The sequence below is a fragment of the Mycotypha africana genome (assembly GCF_025528875.1).
Source record: "Mycotypha africana strain NRRL 2978 chromosome Unknown BDF20scaffold_5, whole genome shotgun sequence".
Taxonomy (NCBI): domain Eukaryota; kingdom Fungi; phylum Mucoromycota; class Mucoromycetes; order Mucorales; family Mycotyphaceae; genus Mycotypha; species Mycotypha africana.
In genome coordinates this window covers 2,023,223-2,037,880 of record NW_026515729.1, presented here as the reverse complement: position 1 = coordinate 2,037,880, position 14,658 = coordinate 2,023,223, and the positions used below count along the sequence as shown (strand labels likewise).

Below are 14,658 nucleotides of genomic sequence, written 5' to 3'. Positions count from 1 at the left end.
TGGAAAAAAAAAAAAAAAAAAAGTCGTTGAACTATTGTTAAAAACCTGGCAACTTCTAAGGCGTAAAGTTGCCATAAGTCAAAAGTAGGATGTTAAGAATGTGAACTCACTGCTTCAATACTGTTGCAACGTTGAATTTACACCCACCACAATCATCTTCTTTAATAATAGAAATCAATGTACAATAATCGATGGTATGTAGGGTTTTCTACGTTTATAAGATGACTCCCTTCTTTCTTTAAAATACTCCGTTTCGGTTTGTGGTCTTACTAGTTTGAGTATTGCAATTTAGCTCTAAAAGGTTACTTTTTCTATTAGAAAAGTTATTTTTAATATTCCAGTATACGTTTGCATCGTTCAAACAGAGAACATTAACTGTTAATACAGGTAACACCTTGTCAAACAAGGAACAATATAGACGAAGAATTTATAAAGTATGTCTGGCTAATGAATTTTTATTTTACGGTTCACAAAACTGATTTTTTTAGGTCGCAACTGAATGTAGTTTCTGTGTCTTCATTATTACAACTTTTTTTCTGCAACATGCATACCCTCACGCAAAGCCTTCAAAATCACATCATACAATAAGATCTTTTTCAGTGCAATTCTTATAAAATTGCAGGTCTCTTCCCTTCTTTTTGATTCCACTTTTCCATTTCTTTCATTTTATTTGTTACAAGTTCCTTTCAAAGCACGTCGTTTGGCTTATTGCGATTTTGGCAGCTTTTTTTTGTTTGTGAGCTAGTTCATTACAGTCTTTCCTTAAATCAATTCTACTCCATTGATATAAATTGTACAATTCTCCCTTCCTTTTTTTTCTACTTTGATACCCTGTCAAAGTTTCATTCACACTTCTTGTCTTTCATATTTATACTTGCTCTACAAAAAATTTCCTTGTTCAACTTATCCTAATATTCAACATTTCTGTCGTTACAGAAAAATAAAAATAAAAAATGGACTACCAAAATCATTCAGTAGTATACCCTGGTAGGAAAAAAGCCCTTCAACAATAACAAGCTAAAGTTGAAGTTGTAATGACATATATTTTTAACAATCTTGCTAGGCTCTGTATTCCACGTATCTCATGCTTCCGTGGCGGCTCCGCAGGTTCCTACAACAATTACAGCTGGCTTTGATCATTCCCAACAGTCTCCACGATACCAGCAACAGCAACATTTTCTAACCGCTTGCTCCACGGCCTCCACAACGCATCATCCATTTCACCAGCAGCAGCAATTTTTACAGCATCAGCCTTCATATTCTACCACTACTGCCATATATCCTTCACCCCCAATCCATCATACCGCCACTAATAGCAGTGACAGTATCATGATGCATGGGTCGCAACACGCCCCACCTCCTCTTTTAATGGCTTCATCATCCTCTACTACAACTGCTTCTAGTATTTCTTCTTCCTCTGCAGAATTTTTGAACGAAGCTTTTGCAAAGGCAACCTCGATTCCTGAATCGTTCTACCCCGAATTTTTGCAATATTCTAAAGAGTCCTATGAACAATCCAAAGGTATGAATAATAACCTTGGTACTCGTAAAAAGAGAGGTTTAACGGATAAAGAGCAATCAGAAAACATTCAAGAGAAGCCTAAGCAGCAGAGAAAGGCATTACACGAAAACAGTAACAGCAACGGTAGTGCTTCTGATGACATTGAATCTGAAGACAACGAAGATAATAATAGCACACAGTAAGTTATTACAACTTTACCGCATACCTTGAGTGATCTGGAAAGAAAAGGAGTTATTCAGCTCATCAACATAATATTTCTTTACAATAGTGGTAGTAAGCCATTGACATCCAGTGAAATTCGTAGACAAATACATATACAATCTGAACAAAAGAGAAGAGCTCAAATTAAAGATGGCTTCGAAGAGTTAAGAAATGAATTACCTGCTTGTTTGAATAAAAAGATGAGTAAGGTCGCTTTATTACATAAAAGTAAGTGTATATAGCAATATTAATACGACTTTAACATTAGTATTCTGTGCTGACATTTTATTAATTCTTTCTATAACAGCCGTTCAGCATATTCAGCACTTGAAAAATACTCAAATGTCTATTTTGTCCGAGCTTGAAAGACTAGTTCATGAAAATGAACAGCTGAGAAAGTAAGTAAAAGATTATACCGGTTGACTTGTCTTCTGGATGTTGTAACATGATTAGTAACATTCATATTATGTTAGGTTCCAAGAAAGCGTTCTTCAAAGAGAAGCGTTAGAGAACCTTTACACTATGTCCAGCAATAATAGTATGTGAAGCAGAAGCAAAATTGTGCCTTAATCTGCCCATGGTGACTTTTTTTTTTTTATCAAAGTTCATACATTACATATAATAACACACCCGTTCACTTCCTTCCAAACTTAGTTTAATACCACCTGCTCATACCTTGTATTTACTTTTTATTGATAATAATATACTCCCCAAAAGAAACGTTAACAATCATTAATCGTTATAGTACATTATATGTGAATCTGTTGTCTATGATTTACTATTTAAATTATCCATATTGTTGTCCCTTCTGTTATTCATGGAGTGGGTATAATTGTTAGTGGTATTATCGTCAAAATGAAATGTTGCGGTTTCATTGGCATTGGGAGAAGCAGCGGAAATAGTGACCGCAATGTTAGGATATGGAGAGATTGATTGATTTGGAGAGTTACTATCCTGCTGGCTGTGTATATCGGGTAAATTAGGCGTTGTATTAATCGTTAGTTCAGTAGCTGAAGCTGTTCGTGAGCTGGCAGCTGACAAAGAAGCTTCAGTAAGTTTATCTTCTTTTTCAGTGGTTATAGCCTGAGACTGTCGCATTGAAGCTGACGTTGCTGTTCTGGAATCAGGCTCGACAATTGCGCCACAATTTTCAAAAACCCAGGCTTCAACACTATCTGGATCCAAACCCTGTTTGAAATGAGCCCGTGTTGTTTCCCAAAATTCAGTCAACCATTGTTTGTCACTACAGTGCTTCTGAAACTCTGTACGGAGGGTATCAGGATGACTGAACTGTGATGAGGGTTGGCGACGATTGGCAATAAGAGCAGGTGTATGGTTCGTGTAAAGACGGTTATTTACCCAGAAGAAACCCTCCCGATTAGGTCGTATTTGGACGAAGGATACTCCTGATCTATGTATATATTGATCATAATTATAAGTGTCTTTGATGTAGGAGTATTCAAGGTCAACCCCCTCTGCTCTGGCTACTTCAAAATTACTATCAGCCTCCACGTCTAAAACATAATCTAAATGACGAACTAATGCAATTTCGTAAAACTGAGCAGGAACATTGATTTTTGACATAGCAGTGAGTTCTTCAATAGGAGGCGGAGGAACAGCTAAAGAAATAGGCACAGGACATTGGAAAGGGTTATTGTTCTCCAAATCTTCGTATGCTTGCTCTACTGAACCTTCAACAAGTTTTAAGCCACATCTGTCCGCTTGTCTACTCCAATTTTGTAAAAGCTCTTGAACAAGTTGAGCAGTACAACCGAGCCAGTTTAATTGAAAATGGTAGCAGTTATTCGGGTTGTGGATGGTATCATAATGTAAAATAGCAGTTTCTCTTCTGGCGCTCTTCTTATAAGGATCAACATCAATGATCATGGACTGCGACATATTGTATTCAACCCGTTTGAGTGATATGCTCGACTGTGTACTGGGTATTTGACGAAGTGCGTTACTGTCATTATCTTTTTCTTTAATTGGAGTTGAGACAGCTGAACCTGCCGCTGAATCATTATTGCCAGTTTGCTTACGGTTGGCCTTAGATGACTTTTTCCTATCGATCACATAGTCTTCATGAAGAGTATAATAATAATTTCCATCAAGAAAATTATGTCTTTTTGTTGCTGAATAGAATAAGGGCGGTTTGCGTTGCATAAGTGTATTACCACATTGTACTGCTTGCTCTCTCGTTGTTACTTCTTCAAAATGACTAATTAACCAATCAACAAATTCTGTGCCCGTGAATACGTCATTGAATAGTCTGAAATGCCATCGACGATCCGTGATCCGTAAGCCTATCTTACTGTCTTGCATTGCCAAAGCGATATCCTTAGATTTGGATTCCTTACTTAGACTTTGGCCACTAATAATCGATGATAATAAATTACTATGAGATTTTGACTCTGTCATGACTGGTTGTAGAGCAGCTCTTAGCGTATCACTAGCAACATAAGCAGAAGGATCCATCGTTGTCAATCTAATGCCTAAATCAGAAAACCCAATCTCCTTTTTATGCTTTTTCTGTAGTTCTTCCCTTTCCTCAGGATTTAGCCATTTAGCACGGCGTATATTTTGAATCCATAATTCGAACAGAGCGATTCTTTTTTCCTCTTCATTAAGATTCTCATGAAGTGCAGCGGCATAAGTGATATTGGTAGGCAACGTTTTTCGAGGAATGACAATAAAGCGAGCGCGCCAAAATCTGAGGTTATCTGTTAGTTCTTCCTGATAACCAGCCACTAAATGATCCAAATAATTCCAAGCGTACATCAGGCTTGGATAGTTGAATTTGACGTTCCTTGGTTTGTAGGCTGGCATATTTTTTGGCCAAACGGCACATTTGTATTTTATTTTACTATCGTCAAACTGAATCATTCGAACGTATCGACGAACCTCCACGTTTTGCCCCGAAGAATCAAAAGTCAATTGATGCACTTGATGACCCATAGACAGCCACCAAACCTGATGTTTCCAATTTGTCTTCTCGACGTTTTCTTGCAAAGCTTTACCAATGACCGGTGTGGCATTGTTATTGGCAGGAGTAGATTTAGTGTTACCACCTATCGCCATAGTAGTTGCTAATGTAGTAGTTGGATGATTGCTTGTAGAACTTGCTCCAGTGGCTCGTAGGGAGGATGTTGTAACTTGATTCAAGTCTTTTCCGGTAACTGCATGCAAAGTTCCATGTCCGTCTTTATTTTTTAAATGAGACAGCCCTCCACCGAGCGCCGAAACAACACCTTCTGCTTTGGCCGGCACTGCCTTTGTATAGTTTGAACTACCTGTACTATCTACGATGATTTGAAATCCTTGCGCTAGACGCTGACTTAGCATTTCAATCAGTAAGTTTTCAGTTTTTTTATGCTCGGACAAGTTTCGGTCGCCTGCTTGATAAAGGTTTGTATCTTCACTCGCTGAAACAGTATACATATAATGATTATAATGTTGCGCAAGCTCTTCATTTGAAGGGAAATAGTCAGTTGTTAATGGTAAACAGGCAGGTGTAACCAAGGACCTCCAATGAACAACGGGCCCATCACTGGGTTCAACCTTCGGAAGAGCGTGTTGCCAACGACGTAAATGTGAAGTAAACAGATTTTGATTTTCAGAGGGATTACAAGGGTTGATAAGTATATGCTTGAACGGATCATGTCGATTAAGTGCATAAGATGGTGAAGACTTGGTAATATTTAAAGCATTATTCGCTCCAAAACTAGTTCTTGTTATATCACTACCTTCTGATTGTTTATGCACAGACGTCAAACTACTGGAAGTGAGACCCTGACGAGGAGAATGACTGATGCCCTTACGGCTCATGTCTGAACGACCGCTGAATCCTTTGTTATTGATTGGAACCGGTTCAACCGTACTAGAACTGATAACGGTGAACTCATCTTCTTCATTATTAGGCTGAGCTGCAACCTGTAAATGTTTTTGCTGTTGCGGCTGTTGCGACTGTTGCGGCTGTTGTAGCTGTTGTGGCTGCTGCTTCTGCTGTTGTTGTTGCTGCTGCTGTCGTGATTGCTGCTGTATTGATTGTTGTTGACCCGATTCAGTTGCTGAAGTATATTTGATTTCCGTACTTTGCACGGTTCCCCTTCTCGTCGGTCGTATTCTGGGAGCAGTTTCATCTTTCACATTAGGTGAAACGCGAAAAGGATCTATGTTAGGTCTATCTTCCTTTCTAGGTGGTAAAAACTGCGAATCATGAAAGCTTCTTCCATTTACTTGTTGCGTGTAAGATAAAATAGATGGAATCTTTCTTTGATCGATTGCATGGTGCCATGTCTACAATAAAATTAGTCGTAGACATTAAGCAAATTGATAGAAAACATTCATTTGTGTGGAAAAAAAATAAAATAATCATCCTACCGTATTTACTTTGAAGCGCGCACTCGCACTCTGCGATCCATCTATTCCAAGGTCATTTCGTTCTTGACCATCGAACGAACTTCTAGTGGAATGATAGGCCTTGTTGATTTTACCAGGTGCTGATGCGGATGTTGGGCCTGCCATTTTTTTGGTAAATCGAGGTTCTGTTGAAGTTTTAAATATAGCATCATCATAATTCTCTAACGATGGTGTTGTTTGTTTTTCGAATGCACTGCTATTTTTTTCCGGACGCAAAGGGGTCATTTCTGTTGTTGTGAGAAATGATGGGCGTCTAATATTGCTTGGCATAGTTGCAGATTTTGATAGGTAGGCTTCGCCATTGTTGAAGTAAGGGCTATGCTTACCGTCTTCAGCTGCTCTCAGCTTATCATAAAGGCTACTGCTACTTCGCTGTTGGCGTAACAACTGCGCTTCATCATTAGTGTTACCGTGCTCACCAGAATTCTTTAGATACGGTAATGAGATACCCTGTAAATCATGTTCCATGATACCCATCATCTGAAGTTCATACATCTTGCATCTCGTTTTGAATTTGTCTTGTTTTTGAAATCTTCCTGTTTCATGGTGGTAGAAGCTACAATCAATCCAATGTGGAACAGAATAGAAAACTTGCGTAGGAGCATCTGTAGAATCTCTGTACAAAGGATCAACAAAACCATTCTTCTGAATAGGAATAGGGTACATGGCCGATTTTTCAGGGGAGTTTCCCACAAGGAACGAAGGCCTACCAACGCCCGTACGCGGTGCCAAATTATCCGCTAATGGGGCTGTGTTGTCAACATCTCCGGTGAATGGGGCATCCATATAGCACATCAATGGTGTAACGTGTAAAGGCACAGGAGATAAACAAACAAGATCCATAGCGATCCCGTTGTCTGTCATGCGCTCGTTCGTCAGACGTAGAAGCTTCTTGTTAACCCAAAATTTCCCCACACCTGGTGTAATCAAGATAATTGAGAGGCCAGTTCGCATTAAATCGCGATCAACATAGTGCTTATCAAACGGGTTCAATGCAAGGTTGACAGCTTCCAGTACATTGCCTTCATATACCATTGAAATCTGTCCACATATCAGTTTTCGACCATTTTCTGTGCGCATTAATATATCGGACTGGAAAGTGAGTTGTTCCTTTTTCAACAAACTTATAATTGATGTCCAATCATCGGTTGTTTCCCAATCTGCTATCACCTTATAAAAGTCCTTGTAAAATCGTCCATCTGATGCTTGGATTATCAGAGTGTCATCAATTTTCGTTTCATAGAACACACGCGTGAAAAGAATAACAGATACAACATGGTTGGTTCCTTCTTCTTTCCATTTGCTGAATAGATGAGGTAAGAAGTTGCTGACAGCCTTTTCGAAATACAATTCTCCATCCTCGTCAAACTCCCACATTTCTCTGGACATTTGAATAAATAGGAAGTATTTTGCTGAAGCTGATCTGAAAATGACTCGTGTTGTCTCCGTAATGTATCCGGAAGTTACTCGACTATCTTGAGAGAACAAACGTTTCACAGTTGCCTTTATCGACCCTGCAAAAAGAATCTTCTTTTCTAAATAAACACACGTTCCTTTCAAGTTCTGTTGAAGCCTCCACATATCGCTTCTACCTAAATACTGTTCCTTAAATCCCAGCTCCACATAATCCAAAGCTACCTGTAGAGGGTTAATCTATAGTGAAATTATCTGGACAGGTTAGACATGATTAATTTAGAAAAATCGCATAGATACCATTGTATGAATAGTTACCAACTCAACATAAACTTCCTGTCTCGATCTTAGATTGAATCTGTCTGCAATATCTTTCGAAATTGACAGCTAGTAGATTTTGTTGCTTATTAGATGAGTCTCTCCATTTGTTGCATAAACTAAACCCTTGAAGACAAACCTGTAACTGTTGTTGTTTAGCCAGATTTTCGCGATCTACTGCATGACCTTTTACTATAACGGAATCGAAATGGCTAGAAGAACCTTCATGCTGTCTATCCAAGTAAGTAATACGTTGTCCCAATAACCCATCATTTAGTTGGTATCGTTGTTGTGGTTGACTTTGTTGCGGCGGAGGATCTTGATGTTTCTTTTGATCTTGTTGGTCTAATCGAGCATTTGAGCTTGATTGCGAAGTTTGAGCTTGCTGATTTGTCCTTGCACAGTGGATGCGCAAAAGCTGTCCTTCGCGAAATGCAGGAAATAAGTCGGGATTGACTACCGCATCGTGACTATAAGCAGAACTCGGGTCATGTATCCATAAGATGATCGGTTTTCGAGACAGTAAAATTCCTTTCGGTGCGGAGGAATGAATAGATGTTGGCATACAAAACTAATATATAGATTTCTTTTTCCTGCCTATACGTGCAAGCTGGTGATTTTTTTCAAAGTGCCTTTTCCAGAGAAATAATAATATAGTTATCGCTGACAGCGAGTAATAACAGCCTGCTCTGCTTTCGTTGAGAATAAAGAGACGTCGGCATAAATTTCCCAAAAAAAAAAAAAAGTAGGTACAGTAGTCTAAAGGGCGGTTTAATTTTGGTATTTTGAGATATAGCAGCTAACAAACTATTTAGTTTTTACATGGTATAATAGCTTCTAAATATCATTCAAGCCTTCGATATGAGAAATGCTTACAGGAAGATAGGCTTTTAACATCCTTTATAATAACTGTTCAGAAACAGCACACTTAATACTAGTTTAGGACGGGGAATTAGGTTTTTAGCATACTCACCCGATCAAGCCATGCATACATTTACAAGTCTACCCGCTCCAAGTAGATGCATAGACTCCACCACAAGGGAGAATTTTATTCTTTCACCAGCGCCTTTATACCACCTTCCCAATATCGCCCCGATACCAATTAACCGAGCAAATTAATACTACGCCATACTTCTGTTAGAAATATTATCGTCAACACTTTGAATGGGTAAGGGCTAGCCACTTACTCTTTTAACGATACATACAACTAAACATTGTGATGAATTACATAGATTCTGTAGCCTGTCGCTGATATGTCGAGCGATCTACTGAATGGCCTAGTGGGCAATGCTCAAATGTATTATTTCCCCCCTCCGAAGCCATTTTTTCTTGCCTCCTGTTCTAGTCGAGGCCCAAATACAATTGAATTCAAGTTTATACAGAGAATCTTCAAATAATAGCCTTGCAGTTATAAAAGAACATGACATCTCACCAATCATTGTTATCTACGGTATATTCCACAGACTCAAGCGTAACCAATGATTTAGTAGAAAGTGATCAGACACTATACGCGAAAGATATCTTTGCAAACCGTGGGTCGAAACTTTTTTTACATTCTTCATTCTTGTAACTATCAATAGTCTGTTCGTAAACAACCACTTGAACCATTAGTTGCAATAGGACACTTTTTTTCACGGGCAAAAAAAGAACTCTGGTTGGCTTGCACAGCAAGGTACGTGCTGCTGAGACAATCAACTGCCTTATATGATTGTAAAAACAGATATTTGAAATTGGAGGAAGAAATAGAAGTAACTGACAACTTGAGATCCAAGAAAAGAGGCCCCACTTAAAATAAAAATGAATTTTTTTAAAAAAAAAAAAGCTGACCATCTAAGATAAATGTAACAAGTGTAGTAAGCAGTTCCTTCTACAAGGTTTCCATCGCTTTATTACGCTAGAAAGAATTAACTATAGCTGCTGGAGCTTAACTTTTAGAGACTATCTCCTGTCAATACGTAGGAACTTCTAAGATAGCTCGAATTATAGCAACTGTCACGGACATTCTATGCACAACATCAGAATAAGGGAGACTTTCCAATTCATTTTGTAGTTCATGCAAATGTGAAAACGTGTGCCGAATACTTTCACGATATTTACTTGAAGCTGTGTTTAAGTATTTAAATGTTTTTCGTCAGAACCATGAATCGACGACATAAATGAATTGAAAACCAAATACTTACCCAATAGCAGATTTCTGACGCTTGTTATGCTTTTCTCCACAGCTGTAAGCATAGTATCATTTATGCAAATAAACGAAATTGACTCGTTTATCGTCCCTGGTAAGCAGGAATGCAAATTGGAGACTTGAGTAAGTTTGCAGAAGAAATAAATTAAAACAAACTAAATCATCCTACGTATAATGGTACGCATTGTTTGGAATTCTCCCTGAGTTAGTTCGCTGTATAACTTAAGGGAGGGGAGAGAGAAATTAGGGCCAGTACTTCAGCTTGTTTTCATAAAAAAGGTTGAGCTCACTTGTATGATAACGTCCTGCAATATATCCACACTATTCGCTTCTACGATGCAAGAACTACAATATACCATACCCATCTCCTGATATGCATCATACCTTGATCTTTTGGATGAATCACTGAGTGTATTATATGCCGTTGAAAGTACTTTTTCGATAAAATAAGAGAGTAACCATTGAATACAGTCAGTTATCTCGCTCTTGAAAGATACGTAAGTGAAGAGGCTCACCTTGAAAGCATTCTGTAGCCTTCGGATAAGGAGGTATGAACTTATCTGGATGACAGACTCTGCTTTTCTATATTGCACAAATTCCACAAAGTTAAGCACTCTACTGACCCTCTGTAAGAGCTCTAAAAAAAAAATGGGCTGTCTATTACTTCAATATAGGCTTTGCGTATTTCTTCAGACGATGAATCAACATGTAATCCTAATACTTCATAATAATTGGTTGCTGTAAGAATAGAATTGATGAGGACATATCTATCTTTTTCTTCATGCTGATATCGCTTCACACCAGTTAAATACATGAGCCAATTTGATTGTGCTGAAGCCGTGAAGGAAAGTAGAGAGATTATTCCCTAGTGTTGTTATGATGTAACTTTGTTTGATTTATTCTATGTTTGAAAAAGAACTGGCTGCTGGATAAACAAGTGATCCAGTGATGCAGGCAATGTCAATTTAGTGATCTCGTGTTACGTACAAGTTTGTGGCTTAGATACATGATTGTCCACCGTCATTGTGAAAGTCTGTTGTAAGGTTTCTTCCCCTAATAAAACAGACTTAACAATGGGACGAAGTGCCAAGTTTTATAAAAGGCCAACAAAGAAAGAGAAAGAAGGCTTAGCGTTGAAACAGTTAGTGGAGCCATCTGCCATCAAGAAAAAAGCTACAAAAGAAAGCAAAACTAGTTCCATTGCGAAAGCTCTCATCGATGAAGCCATGAAGAAGAAAGAAACCTCAGTTGCTAATGGCGATGTGGACATGACAGCCAACGAAAGCAAATTGAGCGCAAAAAAGGAAAAGAAGCAGAAAAGTGAACCTGAACTACCCGACTACGTTGATCTTTTCTCGGGAAAAAAGACATACAAGAAACTTCCTGCGAAAAGAAAATAGTGTATACCATATCGATTCTCTCTTTATTTGAAATTGCTGTACATACGCAAAGACGTTCTGCTCTTTTAAGGACATTTTGGAATACCCAACCGCATTTTCATCAGTTGCCTACTAATGTATATTGACAAAGTGAGGCTAAACGGTGTGGACAAGGAAATAAATAATAGAAAAGGACATTGACATTACGAACAGAAAGTGAAAATCAGCCTTTTTTTTTTTTAAATGTCATAATGTTGTTGATGTCGATAAAGATTTTTATAACTCAATTTATTGAACAAATAAAATTTTCAAACTGTTCCATTAAAGGAATTGGTACTAAAGAAGGTTAATAGATGATAAATTGCTGAATGGAATTTACATGTAGTACATGACTTTTTGAAGTTCGGGCTTAACGGTAGCGAAAGATGCCATTTGAGCTTCAGAGTCCATAGATTCGGAAGTGGCGTCGGTATCACTCCAGTTTTCACCACGACGGTGGAATCTGGCACGAGCAGCGATCAAATCGGCGTAGTAAGCGGCAGGTACAATGGAGACAGCACGGGTGGCACGACCGTAGATGTAACACAAGTTGTAGGTCAATTCTTGCAAAGCATCAGAAGTGAACTTGTTCTCATCATGAAGCACGTGGTAGTGAGTAGGGCGAGAAGTACCTTGAAGACCAGCATGAGATTGGAGATAGAAATCGAATTCGAAAGGATGAACAATGTCGGTATCAATGACAGTACCGGGCAAGCAGTTGCCAGTACGGTCGGCATCACGTTGTTCGATAGGGAAGAATCTAGCATGATGACGCTTCTGAACAACAACAAAGGTAAGGGTAGGTTGGTAAGTCTTTTCAAGAGAGGCACAAGCAGCACGAATAGCGGCTACTTCGGAATCCATGACTTGCTTGAATTGACCTTCAGAAACACCATCACGATAGAAGAGAATTCTTTCAGGCTTTTGGCCACAAGATTGATAGAAGTTCTTCAAGATTTCCTTCATCATGTTTGCCAAATCAGCAATAATTTCAGTACGGTTAGCTTGAACACGAATAGCAGAGGAATATCTGGAGGCACGAGCGTCCATAGAGGCGGAAAGGGCGGCAATACTAGGTCTGTTGAAATCACCAGGAGAAGGATGAGTGACATCGGCACCAATAATAATTGTAGGACGTTGAGCAATGAAAGGAATTTGAGGAGGAGAGAGGAACAAATTCATACCACCGAGCTTCATGTTAACCTTCAAACAGACGTTAGCACAATATTGCTTCTTAGCATCAGCAATATGCTTGCTTTGAAGACATTGTGTAGGGACACCAATGAGAGTATCAGAAATACGCTTGATTTCAGCATATAAGGGTACACCAGTGTTGGGAAGGATACATAAAATGAGTTGAGGGTTGGCCTTGGCGGCATTACCGGCCTTCAACCAAGCTTCCTTGAGTGTGCGTTCAATGTTACCGTGAGGGTCGGCAGAGATGATAGGAGGTTGACGGTTGACAACATTTAAGCCAGTATCGATGAAAGTTTGACAAAGTTCACGAATGAATCTTTGAATGGCAGGCAAGGGGACAGCACCGGCAAAGTTGACAACAGACCAAGAACCAAGAGTAGCGCCTTGAGCAACTTTCTTGCCTCTCAAATTCCAAGCACCACCTTGAGGTGCGAATTCGGCATCTTGAGAACTTTGGTGATAGGAAATCTTGGGAGTAGGAAGCACACGAGCCTTAACAACAGCCATTTCGGGCTTAACAGCCATACCAAATTGCTGCAAATAAGGATTATCACGATGTTGCATAAGACCAAGACCTTGACGGATCTTGTTAGCACGAATGTTGGGTTTTTGGCAAGTGAATTTGATCATTTCAGCAGTTTGCTTTTCATTCAACTTCTTTTCCAAACGTTGACCAGGGATAATCTCACAAACTTCCATGGGCAAAAAGATGTCCTTCTTGACAACGATACAAGGTAAGAAGGGCAAAGCCAAACGCTTATTATATTGCTTGGCGAAGTAATCGGCAACGGACATTTCATTACCAGCTTCATCCTTGAACATGGTACGATCAGCAGGGGAAGGTGTAAGCTTGGTGACTCTATATTTGAGTTTCTTTTCGCCACGATGAATAACGTTAATGTAAACATTCTTGAGGAGCTTGACAAGCTTGGTCAATTCACGTTCAGGGATACCACGACGAAGTTCATCAATAGAGCGACGACCAAGCATCTTGGCGACGACTTCAGGAACGGGACCAGATTCAATGAAGGCAGTGGAGCTTACATCGACGTTGATCATCATTTTACCTAAATAAAAAGAAGAAGAATCGCGTTAGTTGAAACTATTATTTGATATATCCGAAGACATCTATAATTTTACTGTACCAACTGTGGGACGAGCGGATTGGTAGTAACCCTGCCAGACTTCGGCACCGTTGGGTAGGGCACGCTTATCAGCGGGAGTATAGAAGGAGCGACCAACACCAATGTGCACATTGGAGGGAACATAACGGATAAGAACATCCAAAACCATGATAGCTACAACCAAAAAAAAAAAAAAAAAAAAAAAAAAAAAAAAAAAGTTCAATCTGTCAAAATCTTCCGCGTATTTTTCTTTCTCTTTCTTCCGGCATACCTGTAAGACAGTTAGAAGTACAAGCGGATTGACCAGTCAAGAAACGACGAAGTTCTTCCATGTTGACTTCTCCAACCTTCTTGATACGAAGCTTGAAGACACTATTGCGCTTACGACCTTCATTAAGTTCAACCTATGATAATGTAAGCAAAAAGAAAAACCAATAACAATTTAGTTTTGTCTAACAAATTAAGGAGAAAATTTTCTGTGCTGAATTGAATACAAACATCAAATTGTTTGGCATTCTCTTCACCCAAAGGCAGGGGCTTAGGAGAAAAGATATTCTTACGACCATCAAAGATAGCCTTGATACCGTTCAAAGTCCCTTGACCATTAGTGGCTTCAAAGGACTTCCAAATTTCACGGTAAAGCTTGGTAGGAGTACCGGAAGGGTCAATGGTGACATCGTAGTGGTGAATGTTTTGAGTAGGAAAAGAGGTAACTTCAAAGAAATTGGCTCTGACATTGACAGGTCTACCATTTCTACCAGCGCCAGGACGCTGAACGAGTTCAGTAAGTTGGAAAGACATGAATGTATTAAAATCAAACGGATTTAAAGGGAAAGAGAAAAAAAAAAAAAAAAAAAAAAA

At 39.0% G+C, this 14,658-nt stretch overlaps 6 protein-coding genes across 6 annotated transcripts; 2 read left to right on the top strand and 4 right to left on the bottom strand.

Moving 5' to 3' along the window:
* Positions 1 to 953: 953 nt before the first annotated feature.
* Positions 954 to 2,269, top strand: BDF20DRAFT_835760 (uncharacterized protein; the record flags this gene model as incomplete). Its single annotated transcript, XM_053078873.1, has 5 exons — positions 954 to 987; positions 1,064 to 1,700; positions 1,791 to 1,951; positions 2,031 to 2,121; positions 2,197 to 2,269. 5 exons carry the CDS (start codon positions 954 to 956, stop codon positions 2,267 to 2,269), a joined length of 996 nt encoding a protein of 331 aa, XP_052936737.1.
* Positions 2,270 to 2,491: 222 nt separating this feature from the next.
* On the bottom strand, positions 2,492 to 8,438 carry BDF20DRAFT_913299 (uncharacterized protein; the record flags this gene model as incomplete). The annotated part of the gene is made up of 4 exons (XM_053084053.1): positions 2,492 to 6,019; positions 6,113 to 7,795; positions 7,874 to 7,942; positions 8,013 to 8,438. 4 exons carry the CDS (start codon positions 8,436 to 8,438, stop codon positions 2,492 to 2,494), a joined length of 5,706 nt encoding a protein of 1,901 aa, XP_052936736.1.
* Positions 8,439 to 9,754: 1,316 nt separating this feature from the next.
* On the bottom strand, positions 9,755 to 10,992 carry BDF20DRAFT_531960 (DnaJ domain-containing protein). The gene is made up of 6 exons (XM_053075686.1): positions 10,723 to 10,992; positions 10,574 to 10,640; positions 10,349 to 10,491; positions 10,228 to 10,279; positions 10,054 to 10,149; positions 9,755 to 9,976 (listed from the first exon to the last, which is right to left on the bottom strand). Exons 1-6 carry the CDS (start codon positions 10,870 to 10,872, stop codon positions 9,822 to 9,824), a joined length of 663 nt encoding a protein of 220 aa, XP_052936735.1. The 5' UTR covers positions 10,873 to 10,992; the 3' UTR covers positions 9,755 to 9,821.
* Positions 10,993 to 11,131: 139 nt separating this feature from the next.
* BDF20DRAFT_913298 (uncharacterized protein) lies at positions 11,132 to 11,458 on the top strand (the record flags this gene model as incomplete). The annotated part of the gene is made up of 1 exon (XM_053084052.1): positions 11,132 to 11,458. The coding sequence occupies one exon, from the start codon at positions 11,132 to 11,134 to the stop codon at positions 11,456 to 11,458; it is 327 nt and encodes a 108-aa protein (XP_052936734.1).
* Positions 11,459 to 11,635: 177 nt separating this feature from the next.
* Positions 11,636 to 14,141, bottom strand: BDF20DRAFT_531944 (Piwi domain-containing protein). Its single transcript, XM_053075685.1, has 3 exons — positions 14,069 to 14,141; positions 13,819 to 13,979; positions 11,636 to 13,740 (listed from the first exon to the last, which is right to left on the bottom strand). The coding sequence occupies exons 2-3, from the start codon at positions 13,964 to 13,966 to the stop codon at positions 11,813 to 11,815; spliced, it is 2,076 nt and encodes a 691-aa protein (XP_052936733.1). The 5' UTR covers positions 13,967 to 13,979; positions 14,069 to 14,141; the 3' UTR covers positions 11,636 to 11,812.
* Positions 14,020 to 14,645, bottom strand: BDF20DRAFT_871692 (uncharacterized protein). The gene is made up of 2 exons (XM_053081118.1): positions 14,296 to 14,645; positions 14,020 to 14,201 (listed from the first exon to the last, which is right to left on the bottom strand). The coding sequence occupies exons 1-2, from the start codon at positions 14,596 to 14,598 to the stop codon at positions 14,025 to 14,027; spliced, it is 480 nt and encodes a 159-aa protein (XP_052936732.1). The 5' UTR covers positions 14,599 to 14,645; the 3' UTR covers positions 14,020 to 14,024.
* Between the last annotated feature and the right edge of the window lie 13 nt (positions 14,646 to 14,658).